The sequence below is a fragment of the Pelophylax lessonae genome, assembly GCF_965119305.1.
Source record: "Pelophylax lessonae genome assembly, chromosome: 5".
NCBI lineage: Eukaryota > Metazoa > Chordata > Amphibia > Anura > Ranidae > Pelophylax > Pelophylax lessonae.
Window position 1 is genome coordinate 59,789,050 of NC_138772.1, and position 20,739 is coordinate 59,809,788.

Here is a 20,739-nt window from a genome sequence, read left to right on the forward strand (position 1 = left end):
AAGAGGATGATGCAAAGTAGAAAATGTGGGTGGAACTCTGCTTTAAGTGATTTTACTTGTTGTCCTTATTTGCAATCTAAAGTAGACCAAAACCAAAACAGTTACAGTATCTGACGGAAGTGAGTACACCCCTAACTTTTTTGTAATTATTTTAATATATCTTTTTATGTGACAACACTGAAGAAATTACACTTTGCTACTATGTAAAGTAGTGAGTGTACAACTTTTATAACAGTGTAAATTTGCTGTCCTCTCAAAATAACTCAACACACAGCCATTAATGTTTAAACCGCTGGCAACAAAAGTGAGTGCACACCTAAGTCAAAATGTCCAAATTGGGCCCAATTAGCCATTTTCCCTCCCGGTGTCATCTGACTCATTAGCGTTACAAGGTTTCAGGTTTGAATGGGGAGTAGGTGTGTTAAATTTGGTGTTGTTGCTCTCACTCTTTTATACTGGTCACTGGAAGTTCAACATGGCACCTCATGGCAAAGAACTCGATGGGGATCTGAAAAAAAGAGTTGTTGCTCTACATGAAGATGGCCCAGGCTATAGGAAGATTCCCAAGACCCTGAAACTGAGCTACAGCATGGTAGCCAAGACCATACAACGGTTTACCAGGACAGGTTTCACTCAGAACAGGCCTCGCCATGATCGACCAAAGAAGTTGAGTGCATGTGCTCAGCGTAATATCCAGAGGTTCTCTTTGGGAAATAGACGTATGAGTGCTGCAAGCATTGCTGCAGAGTGCAGAGGTTGAAGGCGTGGGGGGTCAGCCCGTCAGTGCTCAGACCATACGCTGCACACTGCATTAATTTGGTCTGCATGGCTGTCGTCCCAGATTGAAACCTTTTCTAAAGATGATGCACAAGAAGCCCCGCAAACAGTTTGCTGAGGACAAGTAGACTAAGGACATAGACTACTGAAACCTTTTACTGTGGTCTGATGAGACCAAGATAAATATATTTCGTTCAGATGGTGTCAACATGTGTGTCGGTAACCAGATGAGGAGTACAAAGACAAGTGTGTCTTGCCTACAGTCAAGCATGGTGGTGGGAGTGTCATGGTCTGGGGCTGCATGAGTGCTGCCGGCACTAGGGAGCTACAGTTCATTGAGGGAACCATGAATGCCAACATGTACTGTGACATACTGAAGCAGAAAATGATCCCCTCCCTTCAGGGACTGGGCCGCAGGGCAGTATTCCAACATGATAATTAACCTAAACACACCTCCGCTCCGCTGGACAACCACTGCCTTGCTAAAGAAGCTGAAGGTAAAGGTGATGGACTGGGCAAGCATGTCTCCAGACCTAAATCCTATTGAGCATCTGTGAGGCATCCTCAAACAGAAGATGGAGGAGCGCAAGGTTTCTAACATCCACCAGCTCTGTGATGTCATCATGGAGGAGTGGAAGAGGACTCCAGTGGCAACCTGTGAAGCTCAGGTGAACTCCATGCCCAGGAGGGTTACGGCAGTGCTGCAAAATAATGGTGTCCACACAAAATATTGACACTTTGGGACTTCCAATTTGGACATTTTGACTTAGGTGTGTACTCACTTTTGTTGCCAGCGGTTTAGACATTAATGTCTGTGTGTTGAATTATTTTGAGGGGACAGCAAATTTACACTGTTATACAAGCTGTACACTCACTACTTTACATTGTAGCAAAGTGTAATTTCTTCAGTGTTGTCATATGGAAAGATATAATAAAATATTTACAAAAATGTAAGGGGAATACTCAATTTTGTGAGATACTGTAAAATCCCATATCATTTTTAATATGATAATGTCATTTTCAGAACTGCAGCTTACATTAAAGCAGTGCCTGGTGATTATGCTATGATCTTCCTTGTTCATGCACTTCCTGTTTTAGAGTGACAACGCTCTGTCCTTATCTCCCTGGTGGAGAGTCCGCTAATGTCACCATTAGGGAACCTGCCCTAGGAAATTGATGTGTAGGAGTTGCTGAAGTGCATGTAGACAGTAGTGGTTTCAAACAGCATTCAAGAGATCAGAAGTGCTTATATGCGACAAAAGAGGTGGAAAAAGAGATGGAAAAAAATGATATGCTTACCAGTATAATGGAATGGGCACAACTTTGTATATCCCAGGAACTGAATTGTACAACTTGGTGAATATGCCTCTCATGTTAGTTTTACTTTACTGTTTTGCACATTCATATCTGTACTGTTATACCCTATTGCAAACTCACTAAAGACATATTGAGCCAAATAATAAAAAATTGGCAAATGATTATTATATACAGTGTTTTAGCAAACTAAATGTGATTCAGTTAGGGCTTACATCTGATTTCAAGTGTAGCTTCATGTTTGGTCCTATTACACTTATATCATAGCCCCCCCTCCCGGTATTATACTCGCCTGTCCCCAATCCAGTGAGATATCACTAGATTGCACAGCCACTTCTCATTACCACATATGCTCTGCACTTTCTTTCAGTCCCATAAAGAGTTTGTCCTAATTACACCCTAGTACTCAAAAGATCTACAGTATATGAAAGAATAAGAGTTCAAAGGGCATGCATAGGCCTAGATGGGAAGATTCTGACAAGCGGCTTGTGAGATTCAGTCAGCGATACCTCCCTGGATCAGGGTTGGGTAAGTATAAGGTCAATTGCCAGCAAGATCCTGCATAAAAAGTAGTCTGTATAAATCACAATTCATATGGACATACAAACCCTTATGTCCATATAAGTTCAGATGCATACTCTGTACAGTCATTCCGCTACTGGGATACCACCACTGCCTACATATTGTCGATGGCAATGTGGCATTAGTTACTCATTAGACAGCATTGGCTGCACCTTGGCCTTCAATCATTCTGTATGACATAATGCCAAGTTCATTTTGTGTCTGTGCCACCGTCCTGTGAATGACCCATTCAGGGAGAAATGTAAACATCAGTAACATGGAATCCGTGTCAATGGGGCAGATTGACCTTCAGCGCTGCCACCGTTACCTACACATTGCTGATGTTTACAAGTTCCCCTGCCCTGAATCCACTAGGCAGTGGTGGCAGCAATTATGGCTATGTCTATTCAAGCTGTGTGCATGTAAACATTTGCACAAACGTTTACATGGTACAGTATAAACTATGGTCAGAATCGGACAGTGGACACAGATCTTTCTTGTTTTGGTTTATGCAGCTAAAGACTACATGGACACGGGTGGCTTCACCCATGTGCATCAAATCCCAGCTTTATTGGGCACACAGGAGGCATAGGTGTAGTGTCTAGCCCTGCTGCCGGCAGCCTGTCAAAATCCAGCTTGAAATACTCAGCGGCTCAACATAGCTGATCTCTGAATTGACATATGTGCATCAAATCCTGGTGTTTCGGTTCTAAGGAGGCACAAGTTCGACATCCAACCCCCGACTGTCAGCAGTCGGTTTAAAATCTATGACAGGCTGGAATTCATGGTGGGTGGACAAACAGTACTTGCATTTAGGGCTGAATGCATTCAGAAGCGTAGGTCCTGAATTCAAGATTCCTGTGTTTTAGGCTTAAGTCCCTGAAAACATAAGGCTCTGTAGCACCCCCTGTGTACAGTAGGTACATTCAGTTGGGCTCCTGTTGTAGCCAGAGGAACCAGGGTTAATTTGTTTTGAGTTAGTTTGGCAGGGCTCCAAGGGCTAAGTCTCTGTCGCCTCCCCCTGGCTTCTAGAACTGCTGGAGAGTTCTAGAACTTGGGGGGTAAAGGGGCAGAGATGAGACCTGGATATTTATGGGATCTCCTCCAATTAATGGCGAAGAACAGTCCAAAAGGTGGAGAGATAGTCCATAAGTATTCTGGAGCCTGGTCATGTGGAAGTAGAGTCTAGGGTCCTGTCTCCCGGAGGGGACCCCTATGCTGGGGGGCTCTGCCCCTGGGCAGAAAGAAAGAGCCAGAGAGAGAGAGAGAGAGTAGCAGAGGAAGCCTCATGCCCTTTCAGCATCAGCTAGGCTTAGCTGAAGCCATCCTGGGAAACATTGGGACCTATCCAGCAGGGGGCCTGTTCAGCAGTCACAGGATTCACCAAAGGGACAGAGTGAATAGCTTCAACCACTACACCCCAGAGCCTTTAGAGGAAAAGCAGTCAGGTGCAATACACAAGTAGCCTTATACAAAAGGGACAGTTTAGAGCCAGTCAAAGCCAGTGCATCTACCCTGCACCTCTTGCTTAGGGAACCTAAAGAGCAGATAGGTGTTTTGACATTTTCTAAGGAGAGAAAGCACCTGCAGTCAGAGTTTGAAATCCTTTCATCAACCAATCGAGCTGATCTGTTTATCCCACAGGTGGACAGCTGTGTAATTTTTGGTAGCAGAGACAGTTTCAAGTGCTCAAGTTGCCTTTAAGCTACATTTTGAGCATCCCATACCATCCCATCCCTATCCAAGTTTATCGCCTAATTAACCAAAAACAAAGACTGGTTTTTGACTACTGAGAGAAGGCCAGAAAAATTCCCGTTGCTTGGCTGTACAATATGAAGGAGAACCTAAAAATCCAACATCCCATAAGGAGGTAGAGCTACCGCCCTAGTCATCCATCCACCATGTATTTCAGCCAGCCATAGATTTTGAAAGGCTGATGACAGCAGAAGGGCTCCTGGGCATCCAAGAACTACAGGAGTTGACAGATATGGTCCAAACCCCCCACATGCATGAGGCTAAACACTACGGATCAAAATGAAGCTGTGTGAATAGGCCAATATTATAAAATAATTCTGTGTTCAGATCTGTATACATTACGGATTGAAATACAGCATCTTTTACATTGCAAGAGCCAATACTGGGATGGGGACTAGAGAAGAGTGTACTATGGTATAACTGGACCAAAGATGCGGTTACACTAAAAGGAACCTGCCATAAAGAAATACCGTTGTTAGTCCCCTGACTGTCATGCTCATCCTCCGGTGATGAGCAGCAATATGTCACTAATGTGACCTACCAACTGTAGAATCAACATATCAGTCAGGCAACCAGCATGAATGAACCAGCAACATGCTACAACATACAAATATACCTTACGTGTACATTTGTTTTCCTTCCTTAGAGATTAAAAGAACTGAAACAAAGAGAATATGCTCGCAATGTGGCTTCCAAGTCGTGGAAAGATGAGAAGAAACAGGAGAAAGCGCTTAAACGCCTCCATCAGCTCGCGGAGCTACGCAAGCAAACCAACTGGTAAGAATATCACTTGAAAGGTCTTTGAAATGGGAGCAGCTCAAACCTCATCAGACAATAGAGCCTGATTGCAGTTTTTTCTTATTTCAGTTATGGAATAATTAAGTTATGTCTAAAGTATTTCTCACACTGTGTGACATAACATAATTTAGCTCAATTTATTCTCTGCAATTAAAACTGCATTCACTGCTACAAAGAAAAATAATAACTTCGGGAGGCGGGGACAGAAGAGAAGATAAGGCAAGGCAAAATAATGTTTATAGTATGCTGCTAGCATGACAATGATTTACAGTGACAGTGTTGTTACCAAAAAATGTATAATAGTGGCCATACACACTTCTGTAGATGATTGATTTATTTTCCGATCAACACATTTAATCGATAGAGCACGCTGGGAAGTGAATTTCGATAGATAGTTGGAAGATATGATAGTGAGTTATCGACGGCATCTCTGTTTTCACAATGCAGTATCATAATCTGATCAATCAAAATACAATCAAATTCATGAACAAAGTATCTAAGTAACGCAACATGACTGATTTAAATCGAGTCTAAAACTATTGAAGGGAAGTTATGCCAGTTTGACTGTTTTAGTCAAATTTCAAATCGATCGGATAATAAAATCAAATCATGTATGGCTACCATTAAGCAGCTCTTTCCAAAAGGAGAGGTAAAATGAGAGGTATACTGTAATACCAACCTTTTTGGATGTCTGTGTTTGCTATCTTTACTCCATGAAAATGCAACAGCCTCCATCAGTCTTTTCAACATTCAGGTAGTGTTGGATGTCTTTGTCCTCTGCCATGTGTCATGGTTCTTTCCTTCAGCCCCTACTTTACTATAGGACTCAGCAGTGACATAATGGGAGGAAGTTAAAACGCAAGCATCTAACAGTAGTACTACAATAGAGCAAATATAATTGCCTAAAAATGCATAGACTAGACACCTTTACAAACAAAAAACTGATCTGCTTGCCTGTGGTCATTGAGGTTCCCTGGTACAGCAACACCACCCCCCCCCCCTGACAGGTGAGGTGGGATCCCCAAAGGCTTACAATCTAAACATCAGCCAGTTTTTAGCAGAACTGATGGTGAAGATGGGTTGTGCTGTGTGCTGGTACCAGGTTGCAGCACCATTGCACCACCATGGAATGAGCGAGGACTGGGAGCCTACAATTTGGAGACATTACACTAGAAAGTGACTATAGAATGGTCGAGCCCATGCAGAGGTTGGCAACAGGCAAGGCAGTAGAAGAGTGGTCAAGACAACTTTGGTCAGCAATAGACAAGAAGGCAGAAGAGTGGTTAGTAAAAGAGTGATCAAGACAATCCAGCTTAACAGTGGGCAAGACAGCAGGAGAGGGGTTAGGTTTAAGGTTGTGGGCAGGCAAGAGAGTAAGCCAGTTCAGTTTTACTACTCTCAATCTGACATAGGAAACACTAGTATAGTATTGCTCTTTTGTACAAAGCAGGGTAGCTAGCAAGAAGACGTGCCTATACCCTTATGATGTATTGGATCTTAATGTACGCTTGATGCGCAAATAACTCAGTTGCGCTAATAAATGCACTTTTTGATATTATTATACGACAAGCACAATTAATCCCGTTGTGCTAAAAAGCACAGTTCTTAACTCTTTTGCATAAGGTAATGGAGCGCACTCGGCAGTGCCCAGTAATACAGACACACAGGCTGTTATCACATTGGATGCGCGATAGAATGTCCTGCCTAAAGCATTGAGCTCCGTTTATTCATGGGACAACACAGGGATAACAGCAGAAAGTGATGGCTATACAACATCAGCCAATGAGTTCTAAATGTACAGTCACATGACACAAGTTACTCACATAGAATCAGCCAATGACACACCTGTATAGATTCAAATATACAAAAGAAAGGGGGAGTACATGATGGTGAATGAGCAGAACAGCGTGTACGGCTTCCCGCAGTTGGTGCGTGGAAATCCGTGCACCGCAGTTAACAATGAAAACCACGTGTAGCAGAATTTGCGCCTAACACTACACAATAAAACCAGCGTGTAGAACCGTGAATGCTGCTCTGATCAAACTCGTTCATGCACTCCTGACACTACTACTAGTGTGAATCACACTCAGCAAGGCTCAGAGAACACTGCCTAATAGGATTATACTACTGTTCCCATAGACGTGAGGCTATTTGCAGGGAAAGAGCCATGCTGTTTCCACTATGGTGATCAAGCACAGTAGAAAGACATGAGCGTGTATCCCTTCATAAAGGCAGATAGATATCAAAACGATATTGACTTCACAGAGCAAACATATTCCCGCCGAGCGAACAAATCTGCACATTATACAGGGGACCCCGCTGGTGGTCATATCCTTGCTGCTTGATCCTTGAACTCCACACTGCAATACACACAGATCTTTACCGGCAAACAGACCCACGCATAGCGCATGGAGTGTTCGCCGGCGGAGATGTCTATGTAGAGCGAACGCATCTACACATCTAAAGGAAGGGTTTCACTGCCAGTAGCCTTCCTAAATGCCGGTTAACCTGTACATGCTCTAATGAGCGTATTGTAAGCAAACCGACAACAGGAGTCATAATGACAAGCGAAATAAAAAATATCCTGAAAAATGTCCACACTAGCCCTAATAAAATTTCCACAACAGTCCCTCCTCTTTGTCATATGCTCCCTTGTGTCCCTCAATGAATCTTGATCTTCTTCTTCCAAATAAACAGAACAGCTCTTCTCATACATAAAAACAATCCATTTCAAAAAGTTAAAAAGAAAGATAATAGAATCAGTTTTGACACGTAGACTCAAAAGAAAACTAATGTTGACACATAGGTTCCGTTCTTCGGGAGGTGACTCAGAGGGAGGACATGAGGTGGTGGGTCCTATTAATCATCAGTCGATTTGGAATCCTCAGCATCTGGTGCATGGTTTGGATTTCAGGGAGTCTCATCTCAGCAATAAGAATGTGGTCGTCTGCTCAGGCTTTGGCGACCTGATCGATCAGACAACAGGAAAACCCTACCATGACGTATAGAAGGAATAGAAACAAAAACAACATAAGTATATATACTCCTATTTCCTTCAACCAAGATCCAATGGAGTACAATAAATCCTCCAAACTTCCCAAAGCCTTAAAAGGATTCCAATCTTCACTAGCTACTGTATATCTCTGGCTCTGCCTTGCAAGGAAGTAAACTTATCTATTTGGGCCTGAACCTTGTCACTGGTATCTGCTATCCAGGTACAACAGTCTTCTCCTATGAATTCACAGAAACCCCCCTTGGAAGCTAACAGATAATCAGGTGCCATATTTTCCTGCATTACAAGAGTCTTCATTTGTTGTTGTTCCTAAGTAATCTCCCTTACTGCTTCAACTGTGTCATTGAACATCTCATCCACAATGGACGAGAAATTTTTCAATTGCTTCATAAATTCAATCCCCCACCTGGTCCAATATGGGAACCACGCCCATGCCTGGTCGTTGTTGGAGAACAGTTCCCTGCTGGCTCTCCTTGACGTCTTTGCCTTCCTTCGGACTAGCAGATCCTCACGATCGGCTGAAATGTAGGATGCCGGTACAAGCTTCACTAAAGCACATGAGCCTTTCGCATTAGTTGGGAATTACCTTATAAGCGGCAGAACCACATAAGAAATAAGGACCTGTCAGAACCGTACAGGAAGATCTGGTCTATTGGTGTCATTAGAGAGACCAGGGGTTTCATTGGTAAGATTGACTGTTATACCTTTCTCACAAGCGGTAGATCCTACAAATCTATTCCCTTTGCCAAAACTAAGGTGAAGCACATCTGTGGACTACCTAGTTGTCCCAATACCCATACTGGATTAGAAAGCGAAGAGCAGGAGCCAGAGCTAACGTTAAAACTATAACTGATGTTACCCTCTAGCAATGTATCGTTACGTTCTATAGACAATTGTCTCCTGGTCGTCTTTGCATATTTCTTCATACCAATAGGAACATCGTATATAGCATGAACTGCTGTCATTGCTGGGCTGTAATGGCTCAGTGGGGATTTAGAGCAAACCCAGCTATTGGTCCTTTTCGCCATCTTAGCTTGTTGGAGATGCATTTTAAACATAAGGTCAGGATGCTTTTCATCATTACCCTCGCTAAAATACACTAAGCTAAGAATATAAATAAAACGATACTCTTCATTCTTTGATGTAATTGAGCAGCTTCTTGCAGTGGCTGACGTGCATCGTTGTCAGTTGAACCTGGAATGGCCCGGTGTATCTCGGTTCTAGTCTCGTCCTTTGATGTTTCCTTACAACGACCCAGTCACCTGGTTGAATAGAATGTACACCGTTTATCATGTCAGGGGCCGGGAGAGGCTCCCAGACCCTATGATGGACCTTTTGGAGCTCCCTTTGCAGGGACTGTACATACCCTCAGTTGAGAATGTAAAGAGGACAGCTGCTGAGGAAAGTACAATCCAGTCTTTGCTTGACTCCCCAACAAAACCTTGTAGGGTGATAACCCATAGGTCTGTCTAGGGGCATTCCTGATGGAGTAGAAAGCTATGGGGAGACATTCAGGCCATGATATTCCAGTATCAGCCATAATTTTTGAGATTCTATTCTTATATGATCCCATTTAGCTGTTCAACCTTTCCACTACTTTGGGGATGATAAGGGGTATGTAATCCCGGGTTGATGTGAAGAGCCTTCCGTGCCTCTGCAAAGATCTGACCGGTGAAGTGGGAGCCGTAATCTGACTCGATCGTTTCAGGTAGACCCCAGCAACACACTATCTCAGACAGAATCATGTTTGCGGTGCTGGTGGCATTGGCTTTGCTAACAGGCCATGCCTCCGGCCAACCGGAAAATATATCCACACAGACCAAATCATGCATGTGCAGCCCATGCTTTTGCAATGCAATGTAATCTATCTGTATGTGCTGAAAGTGATATTCTGGTTTGAGCAAAGGCCATCTCGGTACTGCCACGGTCTTAACTGAGTTGTGCAGTGCACAAACCAGGCGGGTAGCGGTAAATTTAATGGCTGCGGTAGTTAATCCACGGGCAATCCAATGTTCTTAAGCCTGTGCACACATAACCATTTTTGACTGATGATCTGGATAATGAGCCGAATGGGCCATCTAGTTTCTGTAACAATACAGCGCAGGCGACCACAGCTCGCACACATCCCGGTGAGCCTCCGATGACTGGATCTAGGGCAGTTGACATGTACATAATGGGTCAGTACCTGGACCCGTGTAGTTGGGTCAATACTCTATTTGCATGGCCCTTGCTTTCATGGCAAAAAAAGATAAAAGGGGAGGTAATAGTTGGGCAGACCTAAAGAAGGTGCTTTGGAGAGTTCCTGGGTCAAATCCTGTAGGATTGACCAATTGTCATTAGACAATTGAAAAGGTGTTTGTGATGTTAATTAGTAAAGGGGTCCCAGTTTGGATGATATATTAGGGACCCAGTCTCTACAGTAATTGACAAGTCGGAGAATGGCTCTCAATTGCTGAGTGTTCCGAGGTCTTTGGATGTCTTTCAAGGTCTCTACTCTCTGGGTGGTTAAAAGTCGGGTACCCTAAAATATGCAATGTCCTAAAAAGATAACCTTCTCCTTGCAAAACTGGAACTTTTCTTTGCTAGCCTTATTACCCATAGAGGCCAGGTGGTTAAGCAATGATACAGTATGCTGATAACAAGCCTCCCGCATTGGACAACAAAGCAGCAAATCATCTACATACTGTAGCAATGCCACCCCTGGATCCATTGGGGTCCACTGATCTAACACGATCTTAAGTTTGCGATTGTATTCTGAGGGAATAGTCACAGACCCCTGAGGGAGTGTTAAAGTTAGTTGTTGACCCTGGAATGAAAAAGCTTAAAAGGTATTGGCACTGGGGATCCAGAGGTACAGAGAAAAATGCATTTGTTTGATCAATGACACTGAAAAATGTTGTATTTGGTGTTATGGAGGCTTGCAAAGTGTGTGGGTTAGGCACCAGAGGAGCATCGCTATAAATTATCTTGTTCAGAGCCCTTAAATCATGTACCAATCGTTATGTTATTTCCTGGCCTTTAGCTGTCTTTTTAGCCACTGGAAACAATGGAGTGTTACAGGGCGATTTGGTTGGTGTGAGGACCTTTATCTGTAGATATCGGTCTATTTGGATCTTGAGACTATCCATCTGAGCCACACTCAAGGGGTATTGTGGTAATCGGGGAAAAATGCTCCTTGGCTTGATGTAACCGTTGTTGGTGGAACTGGCAGAAGACCCACATCGTACTTGTCATTCGCCTAGACTTTGGGATCCACCTCCACCAGCACGTCCAACTCAAGAAAACACCCAGGTTCTATTAGATACGGCAGCGCTACCATCGTACATAAGCATTTGTCAGACAGTGCATTGGTAAACACAATACCTGCACTACCTAGTACTTGATGACCGCCTGTATTTCTGATAAAATATCAGCTCCTAACAAATGAATGGGATCATCATCCAATACCAGTACAGACGGCTTGTGTGCTGTCCTAGCCTACAATGGAGAGGTTCTGTTGTTTGCAAAGACACTGTCTGATCCGTGAGACCTACGGTTGGTGTTATTTCTAGGGGTGATCGAACGGTTCGGGTCGACCATCGGTTCGACCCGAACATTGGCTGTTCGAGGTTCAGCCGAATTTAGAACTTTTTGCCCAAAAAGTTTGGAATTCGGCAACCAGAACCGACCAAAATGCAATGGGCTTTAAAAGCCCATGATTGGACCAGAACCATTAGCAAAAGCCAATTGAGGGGGCAGGAGAATGCTAGGAATGTGATTGGAGTGACTAGGGGGTCCATAGACCAATCATTAGTGAATACGCCCCCCAGTATATAAGATAGCCCCCGCCAAATTCCTAGCATTGTTATACAGGGACATGGAAGAGAGTGGAAGCAGTTCATGGGCTTCTGCTACAAAGTGTCATTTAGCATTTATTAGTGTGAGGAAAGGGATATCTAGTGTAGTTAGGGTGCTCCTTTACACTTTAGTTAGCTTTAATTAATTCAGTTTCTGTAGGGAAAGTGTTAAGTGTAAGGGGACCGTAGTGTAGTGTAGGGTTAACTGACAGTAACTGCTATGGCAGGGTGGCAAAACCCTTCCATATCAGGGTGACCGCTATAGAGAAAAGCTAATTTCTCTTGTGTCACTTTCGCTGCAGTAATATGGCTTCGCCCCCGTCAGCATTCTTTTTGGCTGCAGGCGTCGATAGGGATCTTTTGAGCACATGTTTGGAGTCAGGCATGACATCTGAACATGTGTATAGGGGGTATATATACACACCCATGTATGTATATATACACCTAGACATATATAGGTGTGAAAGGAGCAGAAAAAACTACTTGCGCTAATGAAATAATTAACACCAATATAGTTACGCTCCTATCACACCTATATATGTCTAAGTGTAAAATACGTATAAGTATGTGTGTATATATACCACTATACACAAGTTCAAATGTTTTGCTTGCCTCCAAAACCCCCCAAAAAATGCCTACAACAACACACCTGGGCGTTTTTTTTTTCACGCTAGCGTGTTTTTGGGCATTTTTTGGGGTTCTTTGGAGGCAGGCAAAACATCTGAACTTGTGTATAGTGGTATATATACCACTATACACAAGTTCAGATGTTTTGCCTGCCTGAAAAGACCCCAAAAAATACCCAAAAAAACGCTTGCTACTAAACCGGCAAGGTGTGAAAAGCGAGAAGCCACTAACCTGTTCTATAAGTGACAAAATACAAACAATCTTTTTTCTGGTTCTGGACATGCTACAGAGCTGAAACTTCACAGGTACACTTTTTAGACCCCCCCAGATACTAAATCCAAAGAATTTTTATTTTTTTTTATTTTTTTTGTGTGATTAATAGTCCCTGGGGTATGACCCAGAACCCTAGGCACTTTTTAGGGGCATGTATTGGGTTTTAGGGCTTCAAAATGGTGTTTTTTGATTACCAAAGTTCGGGTCCCATTGATTTCAATGGGGTTCTGAAATCCGGGCCGAACTTTCGGGAAGTTCGGATTTTCTGGCCAAACCGAACTTTTGAAAAGTTCGATCATCCCTAGTTATTTCTCCTGAGAGGGGAACCTTGCCTCTAAGATCTTTAGCTCTCAAAATGGTTTTGGCTGCACTGGTGTCAATTAGGCAAGGGATGGGATATTTTAGTTCCTCAAAAAACAAGTCGATGTGGGCTGACACTGGTTTACCAATGTCATATTATGAATCATAGCTGTCGCTAGCCATTCCTACAACCAGAGTTTCTGGATTGTCCAGTATAAATTGCCACTTACCCCCTGGACCAGCTCGTTCATCCGGGCAATTGCATCCTGTATGGCCTTTCTTTCCACATCCATAGCAAACCTGTGATTTCCTGCATTGGGTGTTATCTCTAAACCCTCGACTCGTTCGCTCACCTGTTTGCTCTGATATTCCCTCGGGTAAGGGGCTTGAAAAACAAGAGCCTTGGAAGTCTTATCCTGCTTCTTCTGATCCACCTCTCCCTGGTACATTGGGACCAACTTCAAGGTCTGCGTCTAACGCAGCTTGTTTCAGGCGACGCCAGAAACAAGCACATTCCTACCCAGATCTGTGGTGGAGGTTGCACCATACAGGTCTGGAAGCTTTCCTAGGAGGGCCTTGCAACATTCCTTCCCCCCAGATGTTGTCTGTTCATGAGTGATATTGAGTGATATTACAATGAGGCATGACAACATCCACCATTTCATCTCCTATCTTAGCTCTTAGAATCTGGGAACAATCTGTTCTGCTCATGCCATAACTGAATTGGTTCTGACTAAAAATGCTTGTGAACCCCTGTGGATTCATCCTATAGTCAGGCAGTTTGGTCAGGATGTTCCTGATTTCTGAGGATTTAAAAGGGATATGCCACACTACCCTTTCTCCCTGTGTCCTTTCTCCCTTTTCATTGGGAGCACCCACATATTGTTGCACCCGGACTGGATAAGTACCGGGGCCAGGGGCAGGTGTATACTGTAGGGGTGGTTTCATTGGTGGACTGACATGTAAGGTCTCATCCACAGCTGTTTCTGACACAAGATCCCCCAGAGAAGGACATAGTATAGGGACAGTGGAATCAAAGTTCCTTAGTACCCATATGCAATCCATACAGTTTTTGTTTCTAGTCAACATTCCCCTTGACTCACACAACGTTTGTAAATCCCCATTTGAAAAGAGCTCATAGTTAGCAGAAGAGTGGGAAGGAGAGGCTTCAGATGTTACAGGCGGTGATTGAGGGAGAGAAACAGTGTGAGGAGATGAATTATTAGTAGAATCAATGTATGTGCTGTTAGATGAAGAAGCTGGAGAAAGAGGAGTAGCGATAGTGGAATTATCAATAATAGGAGATTCAGGAGAGACAGTGGTAGTTACAGTATTAACTGATCTGGCTGATCTCAGCAGAGTTAGCCCAGAGAGAGCTTCCTCCGCTTCCCTTACCGGAGAACCAGACTCGGCTATCCCCTCGGGCTGAGTATACATAATGTGGTTCTTCCAGAGTGAAACCGCCTTCTGTACACCTTGCCAATTTACCATTATAGACCTTTCAAGCCACAATTGCGCTATATCCAAAGTCTTAGTTGCCTGGAGCCTGATTCTAAATTCGGTGAGAAGTTTCTCCCATCTCCAGGTATCAAAGGGAAGGCACCAAGCTGTTCCCTTGGATCATTTATGCCACTCTTTAAGGGTAGGGATGATCGAACGGTATCGTTCGGAAGTTCGGAATTCGGCAACCAGAACCGACCAAAATGGGACAGGAAATGGGCTTTAAAAGCCTGTGATTGGATCAGAACCATTAGCAAAAGCCAATTGAGGGGGCAGGAGAATGCTAGGAATGTGATTGGATTGACTAGGGGGATCCATAGTCCAATCATTAGTGAATACGCCCCCCAGTGTATAAGATAGCCCCTGCCAAATTCCTAGCATTCTTATACGGAACATGGAAGAGAGTGGAATGCTGTTCTGTTACTTCTGTTACAAAGTGTTACAAAGTGTCATTTAGCAATTTTTAGTGTGAGGAAAGGGATATCTAGTGTAGTTAGAGGGCTCTTTTACACTTTAGTTAGCTTTAATTTATTCAGTTTCTGTAGGGAAAGTGTTAAGTGTAAGGGGACCGTAGTGTAGTGTAGGGTTAACTGACAGTGACTGCTATGGCAGGGTGACAAAACCCTTCCATATCAGGGTGACCGCTATAGAGAAAAGCTAGTTTCTCTCAAGTCACTTTCGCTTCAGTAATATGGCTTCGCCGCCACCAGCATTCTTTTTGGCTGCAGGCGTTGCTAGTGATTTTTTGAGCACATGTTTGGAGTCAGACATGACATCTGAACATGTGTATAGGGGGTATATATACACACCCATGTCTGTATATATACACCTAGACATATATAGGTGTGAAAGGAGCAGAAAAAAACTACTTGCGCTAATGAAATAATTAACACCAATATAGTTACGCTCCTGTCACACCTATATATGTCTAAGTGTAATAAACATATAAGTATGTGTGTACATATACCACTATACACAAGTTCAGATGTTTTGCCTGCCTCCAAAGAACCCAAAAAAACGCCCAAAAAAACGCTAGTGTCAAAAAAAAAAAACGCCCAGGTGTGTTGTTGCAGGAATTTTTTGGGGATTTTTGGAGGCAGGCAAAACATTTGAACCTGTGTATACGGGTATATATACCACTATACACAAGTTCAGATGTTTTGCCTGCCTCTAAAGATCCCCAAAACATGTCCAAAAAAACGCCTGCTACTAAACTGGCAAGGTGTGAAAAGCGAGAAGCAAACAACCTGTTCTATAATTGCACTAATACAAATGATCTTTTTTTCTGGTTCTGGACATGCTACAGAGCTGAAACTTCACAGGTACACCTTTTAGACCCCCCAGACACAAAATCACACAAAAAAAGTTCTTAAAAATTGTCATTTTTGATAGAGAGCCAATTATTGAAAAAAAAAAATTAAAAAAAAAAATGTCTTTGGATTTAGTATCTGGGGGGTCTAAAAAGTTTCTGTTCTGTAGCATGCCCAGAACCAGAAAAAAAGATTGTTTGTATTTTGTCACTTAGAACACAGGTTGTTGGCTTCTCGCTTTTCACACATTGATTTCAAACATCTATATTAGTGTAAATGATTTCATTAGCGCACGCATATATTTCTGCTACTATCACACCTATATATGTCTAGGTGTGTATATACATATAAGTATGCGTGTATATATACCCGTATACAGAAGTTCAGATGTTTTGCCTGCCTCCAAAGAACCCAAAAAAATGCCCAAAAAAACGCTAGCGTCAAAAAAATAACGCCCAGGTGTGTTGTTGCAGGCATTTTTTGGGGGTTTTTGGAGGCAGGCTAAACATCTGAACTTGTGTATATGGGTATATATATACACACATACTTATATGTATATACACACCTAGACATATATATAGGTGTGATAGTAGCAGAAATATATGCTTGCCCTAATGAAATCATTTACACTAATATGGTTACGCTCCTATAACACCTATATATGTCTAAGTGTAAAATACATATAAGTATGTGTGTGTACACAAGTTCAGATGTTTTGCCTGCCTCCAAAAACCCCCAAAAAATGCCTGCAACAACACACCTGGGCTTTTTTTCATTTTTTTTTGACGCTAGGGTTTTTCTGGGCATTTTTTTGGGTTCTTTGGAGGCAGGCAAAACATCTGAACTTGTGTATAGTGGTATATATACCACTATACACAAGTTCAGATGTTTTTCCTGACTCCAAAGAACCCAAAAAATGCCCAAAAAAACGCTTGCTACTAAACCGGCAATGTGTGAAAAGCGAGAAGCCAACAACCTGTGTTTTAAGTGACAAAATACAAACAATCTTTTTTTTATGGTTCTGTACATGCTACAGAGCTGAAACTTCACAGGTACACTTTTTAGACCCCCAGATACTAAATCCAAAGAATTTTTTATTTTTTATTTTATTTTTTTTCAATAATTGGCTCTCTATCAAAAATCTATCAAAAATGACAATTTTTAAGAACTTTTTTTGTGTGATTTTGTGTTTGGGGGGTCTAAAAGGTGTACCTGTGAAGTTTCAGCTCTGTAGCATGTCCAGAACCAGAAAAAAAGATCATATAGGTGTAAAAAGAGGGTCCCACCATCCCTGCTCTACTGAAAAATTATCTTTTTTTCTGGTTCTGGACATGCTACAGAGCTGAAACTTCACAGGTACACTTTTTAGACCCCCCCCCCCCCCGATACTAAATCCAAAGATTTTTTTTTATTATTTTTTTTTTTTATTTTTTCAATAATTGGCTCTCTATCAAAAATGACAATTTTTAAGAACTTTTTTTGTGTGATTTTGTGTCCTGGGGGTCTAAAAGCTGTACCTGTTAAGTTTCAGCTCTGTAGCATGTCCAGAACCATAAAAAAAGATCATTTGTATTAGTGCAATTATAGAACTGTAATATGGCTTCGCTCTTTTCACACCTTGCCGGTTTAGTAGCAGGCGTTTTTTTGGGTTCTTTAGAGGCAGGCAAAACATCTGAACTTGTGTATAGTGGTATATATACCCATATACACAAGTTCAGATGTTTTTCCTGCCTCAAAAGAACCCAAAAAATGCCCAAAAAAACGCCTGCTATTAAATTGGCAATGTGTGAAAAGCGAGAAGCCAACAACCTGTGTTCTAAGTGACAAAATACAAACTATCTTTTTTTTTTCTGGTTCTGGACATGCTACAGAGCTGAAACTTCACAGGTACACTTTTTAGACCCCCCAGATACTAAATCCAAAGAATTTTTTTTTTTAATTTTTTTTTCAATAATTGGCTCTCTATCAAAAATCTATCAAAAATGACAATTTTTAAGAACTTTTTTTGTGTGATTTTGTGTTTGGGGGGGGGGTCTAAAATGTGTACCTGTGAAGTTTCAGCTCTGTAGCATGTCCAGAACCAGAAAAAAAAGATCATATAGGTGTAAAAGGAGGGTCCCACCATCCCTGCTCTACTGAAAAATTATCTTTTTTTTCTGGTTCTGGACATGCTACAGAGCTGAAACTTCACAGGTACACTTTTTAGAACCCCCAGATACTGAATCCAAAGAATTTTTTTTTTAATTTTTTTTTTAATTTTTTCAATAATTGGCTCTTTATCAAAAATGACAATTTTTAAGAACTTTTTTTGTGTGATTAATAGTCCCTGGGGTATGACCCAGAACCCTAGGCACTTTTTAGGGGCATTTATTGGGTTTTAGGGCTTTAAAATGGTGTTTTTTGATTACCGAAGTTTGGGTCCCATTGATTTTAATGGGGTTCTGAAATCCGGGCCGAACTTTCGGGAAGTTCGGATGTTCTGGCCGAACCAAACTTTCGAAAAGTTCGATCATCCCTATTTAAGGGGACTCATGGCCTGAGCCCCATACCCAGACCTCATGTACTGCGAAGCTGTTTGGCGGGGGGGGGTGGAGTCTCCTTTTCCCTCCTTAAAATGGATGGCCCATTGCCCATGATGACTCGAATCAGCTTTTAATACAGTGGCCCGTCCAGGGGAACCCTTGCACTAACTTTTTAGGAACAGTACCGTCCGGTGACTATTCTCACAGTACTGGCTTGCTTCCGTACTTCGATTATTTATTTATTTTTGTTCCAAAAAGTCTGATTGTTTTACACGGCCACACGCCAGTCAGCTAGAAACTACAACCGGTGGTATGTTTACAGCTCTACAGCACCTCAGTGACCACACACCCCAACTCTGATACAAAAACCCGTTTTACAACCATTGCCTGCAACTTAGGTATAACATATGGATGTATTGGATGTATTGGCACCTTCAATAGCCTAATTAAATTAGCTGTAAGGAGGACCCATTGCACGCCTTAATGTAATGTCCTCCAATGCACCTGGGGGGGGGGGGTGACATATCAGGCAGAACATTCATTTTGAATAGGCTGTCAAAGCAGCTGTAGATGTGGGGTTCAGCTAAAATAGGATCTTAACGTTTGTCATGACTATGGGGGGATTTACTAAAACTGGAGCGTGCAAAATCTGGTGCAGCTCTGCATAGAAACCAATCAGCTTCTTTTTGTCAAAGCTTAATTGAACAAGCTGAAGGTAGAAGCTGATTGGCTACCATGCACATCTGCATCAGATTTTGACTGCTCCAGTTTTAGTAAATCTCACCCTATGAGTTTTAATGTGTTTTCGTGTAAAAGTGCCTTGTATGTTTTTTTTTGGCCAGAGGGTGTCTGGGAACAGTTCTAAGTCATCCCTTAACTACTATTCGCTCAGCATATTGGTCTTAAGTCGTTACTTGAAGGCATACCAACGATAGCTGTCCGTCTCAGGAATAGCTAATAATAACACAAGACTAGTTGTGAAAAGTTTTTGAATAATGGAAACTTGGAGATGGTTTTAAAGGGAGGATTTACAGCTGTTCTCAAGCTCTCAAATCTCAAGATGGCTAGAAAATTTCAATAATGCAAATCAAGGCAGATGACACATTTATTGCTCTGTGTTCTGTGCACACATATGCAGACTGTAATGCTGTAGAAAATAATATACAGCAGAGAAGACAGGTGGGGAAGATGAACAATTCCCTTTTTCAGTTGTAAAGCTTTCACTGTATTTTTGAAGAGTGGTTTTAATTCCTGACTCCTGTATGGATTAGGCTAAGCCCCGTGTCTGTCCAGTTTGCATGCATCATCTGTAAAAAGTTTAGCCAATGGAAGTGTTTGACATCACACACAACAATTCTGTGAGGTTGTGAATGAAAGCTGGGTCCTTTCTCAGTAGCACAGATAATACAGTCATACAAACTATTAATAGCAGAGGAAAGAAGTGGAGTCTTCTAGCAGAGGAAGTGTAGTTTGCTATGAAAATTGGGTGAAATAGGCCAGCTAAAAGTATGAGAAGATGAAAAAAAAAATGTGAAGATCTGAGATTAAAACTTACACTACAGTACAGATTGCACTAAAGTGCAGTGCATTGTATAAAAACATACAGAAAATAATGCTCTTGTACAATTCCTGGTTGCACTTGGTCAGTGGCTGCTGGTGCATTGGGGGCGCAGGGGTGCCGCCCCCCCTATCCATGCGTCCGGCCCCCTAATCTACATGTGGGGTGCCGGATGCATGGATTCCAATGTTTTTTTTTTTTTAAGCACGTGATTAGAGCCAGAGACTCTAATAGGGTTCAAAAAAGGGTGGGCTTGGGGCGCAGAGCACAGAGCCCTGAGCCCACCCAGTTGTGTGACAATAGCAAATGAATATTCTCTATTGCCACACTGATTCTCCTCCTGGCCAATCAGGAAGCAGGTCCTGAGACCCGTTTCCCGATTGGCCGAAAGGAAAAGCCATGCTATTGGCCAATGAGCGGAGTAGGAGGAGGGAGGAGACTGAGGGGGAAGCCACCGCCGCCGCTGCCTGCCCAGGGCGAGTGAGCCGGCAACCAGGGGGGGACCGGGGACAGTGCGGGCTGGAGCTGATGTGGTGGTGGTGGGGGGGTGGGGGGGTGTATGATGTGGTCTGGAAGCACCTTTATATTTTTAGTT

General features: G+C 42.6%; 1 protein-coding gene across 1 annotated transcript in view; it reads left to right on the plus strand.

The window, feature by feature from the left end:
- ZNF804B (zinc finger protein 804B) overlaps positions 1 to 20,739 on the plus strand; it is a 518,891-nt gene that overhangs the window by 481,109 nt on the left and 17,043 nt on the right. The window contains exon 3 of the mRNA XM_082257309.1: positions 5,054 to 5,184. Within this exon, the coding sequence (XP_082113435.1) occupies positions 5,054 to 5,184 (131 nt within the window). The remainder of the gene's footprint in view (positions 1 to 5,053; positions 5,185 to 20,739) is intronic.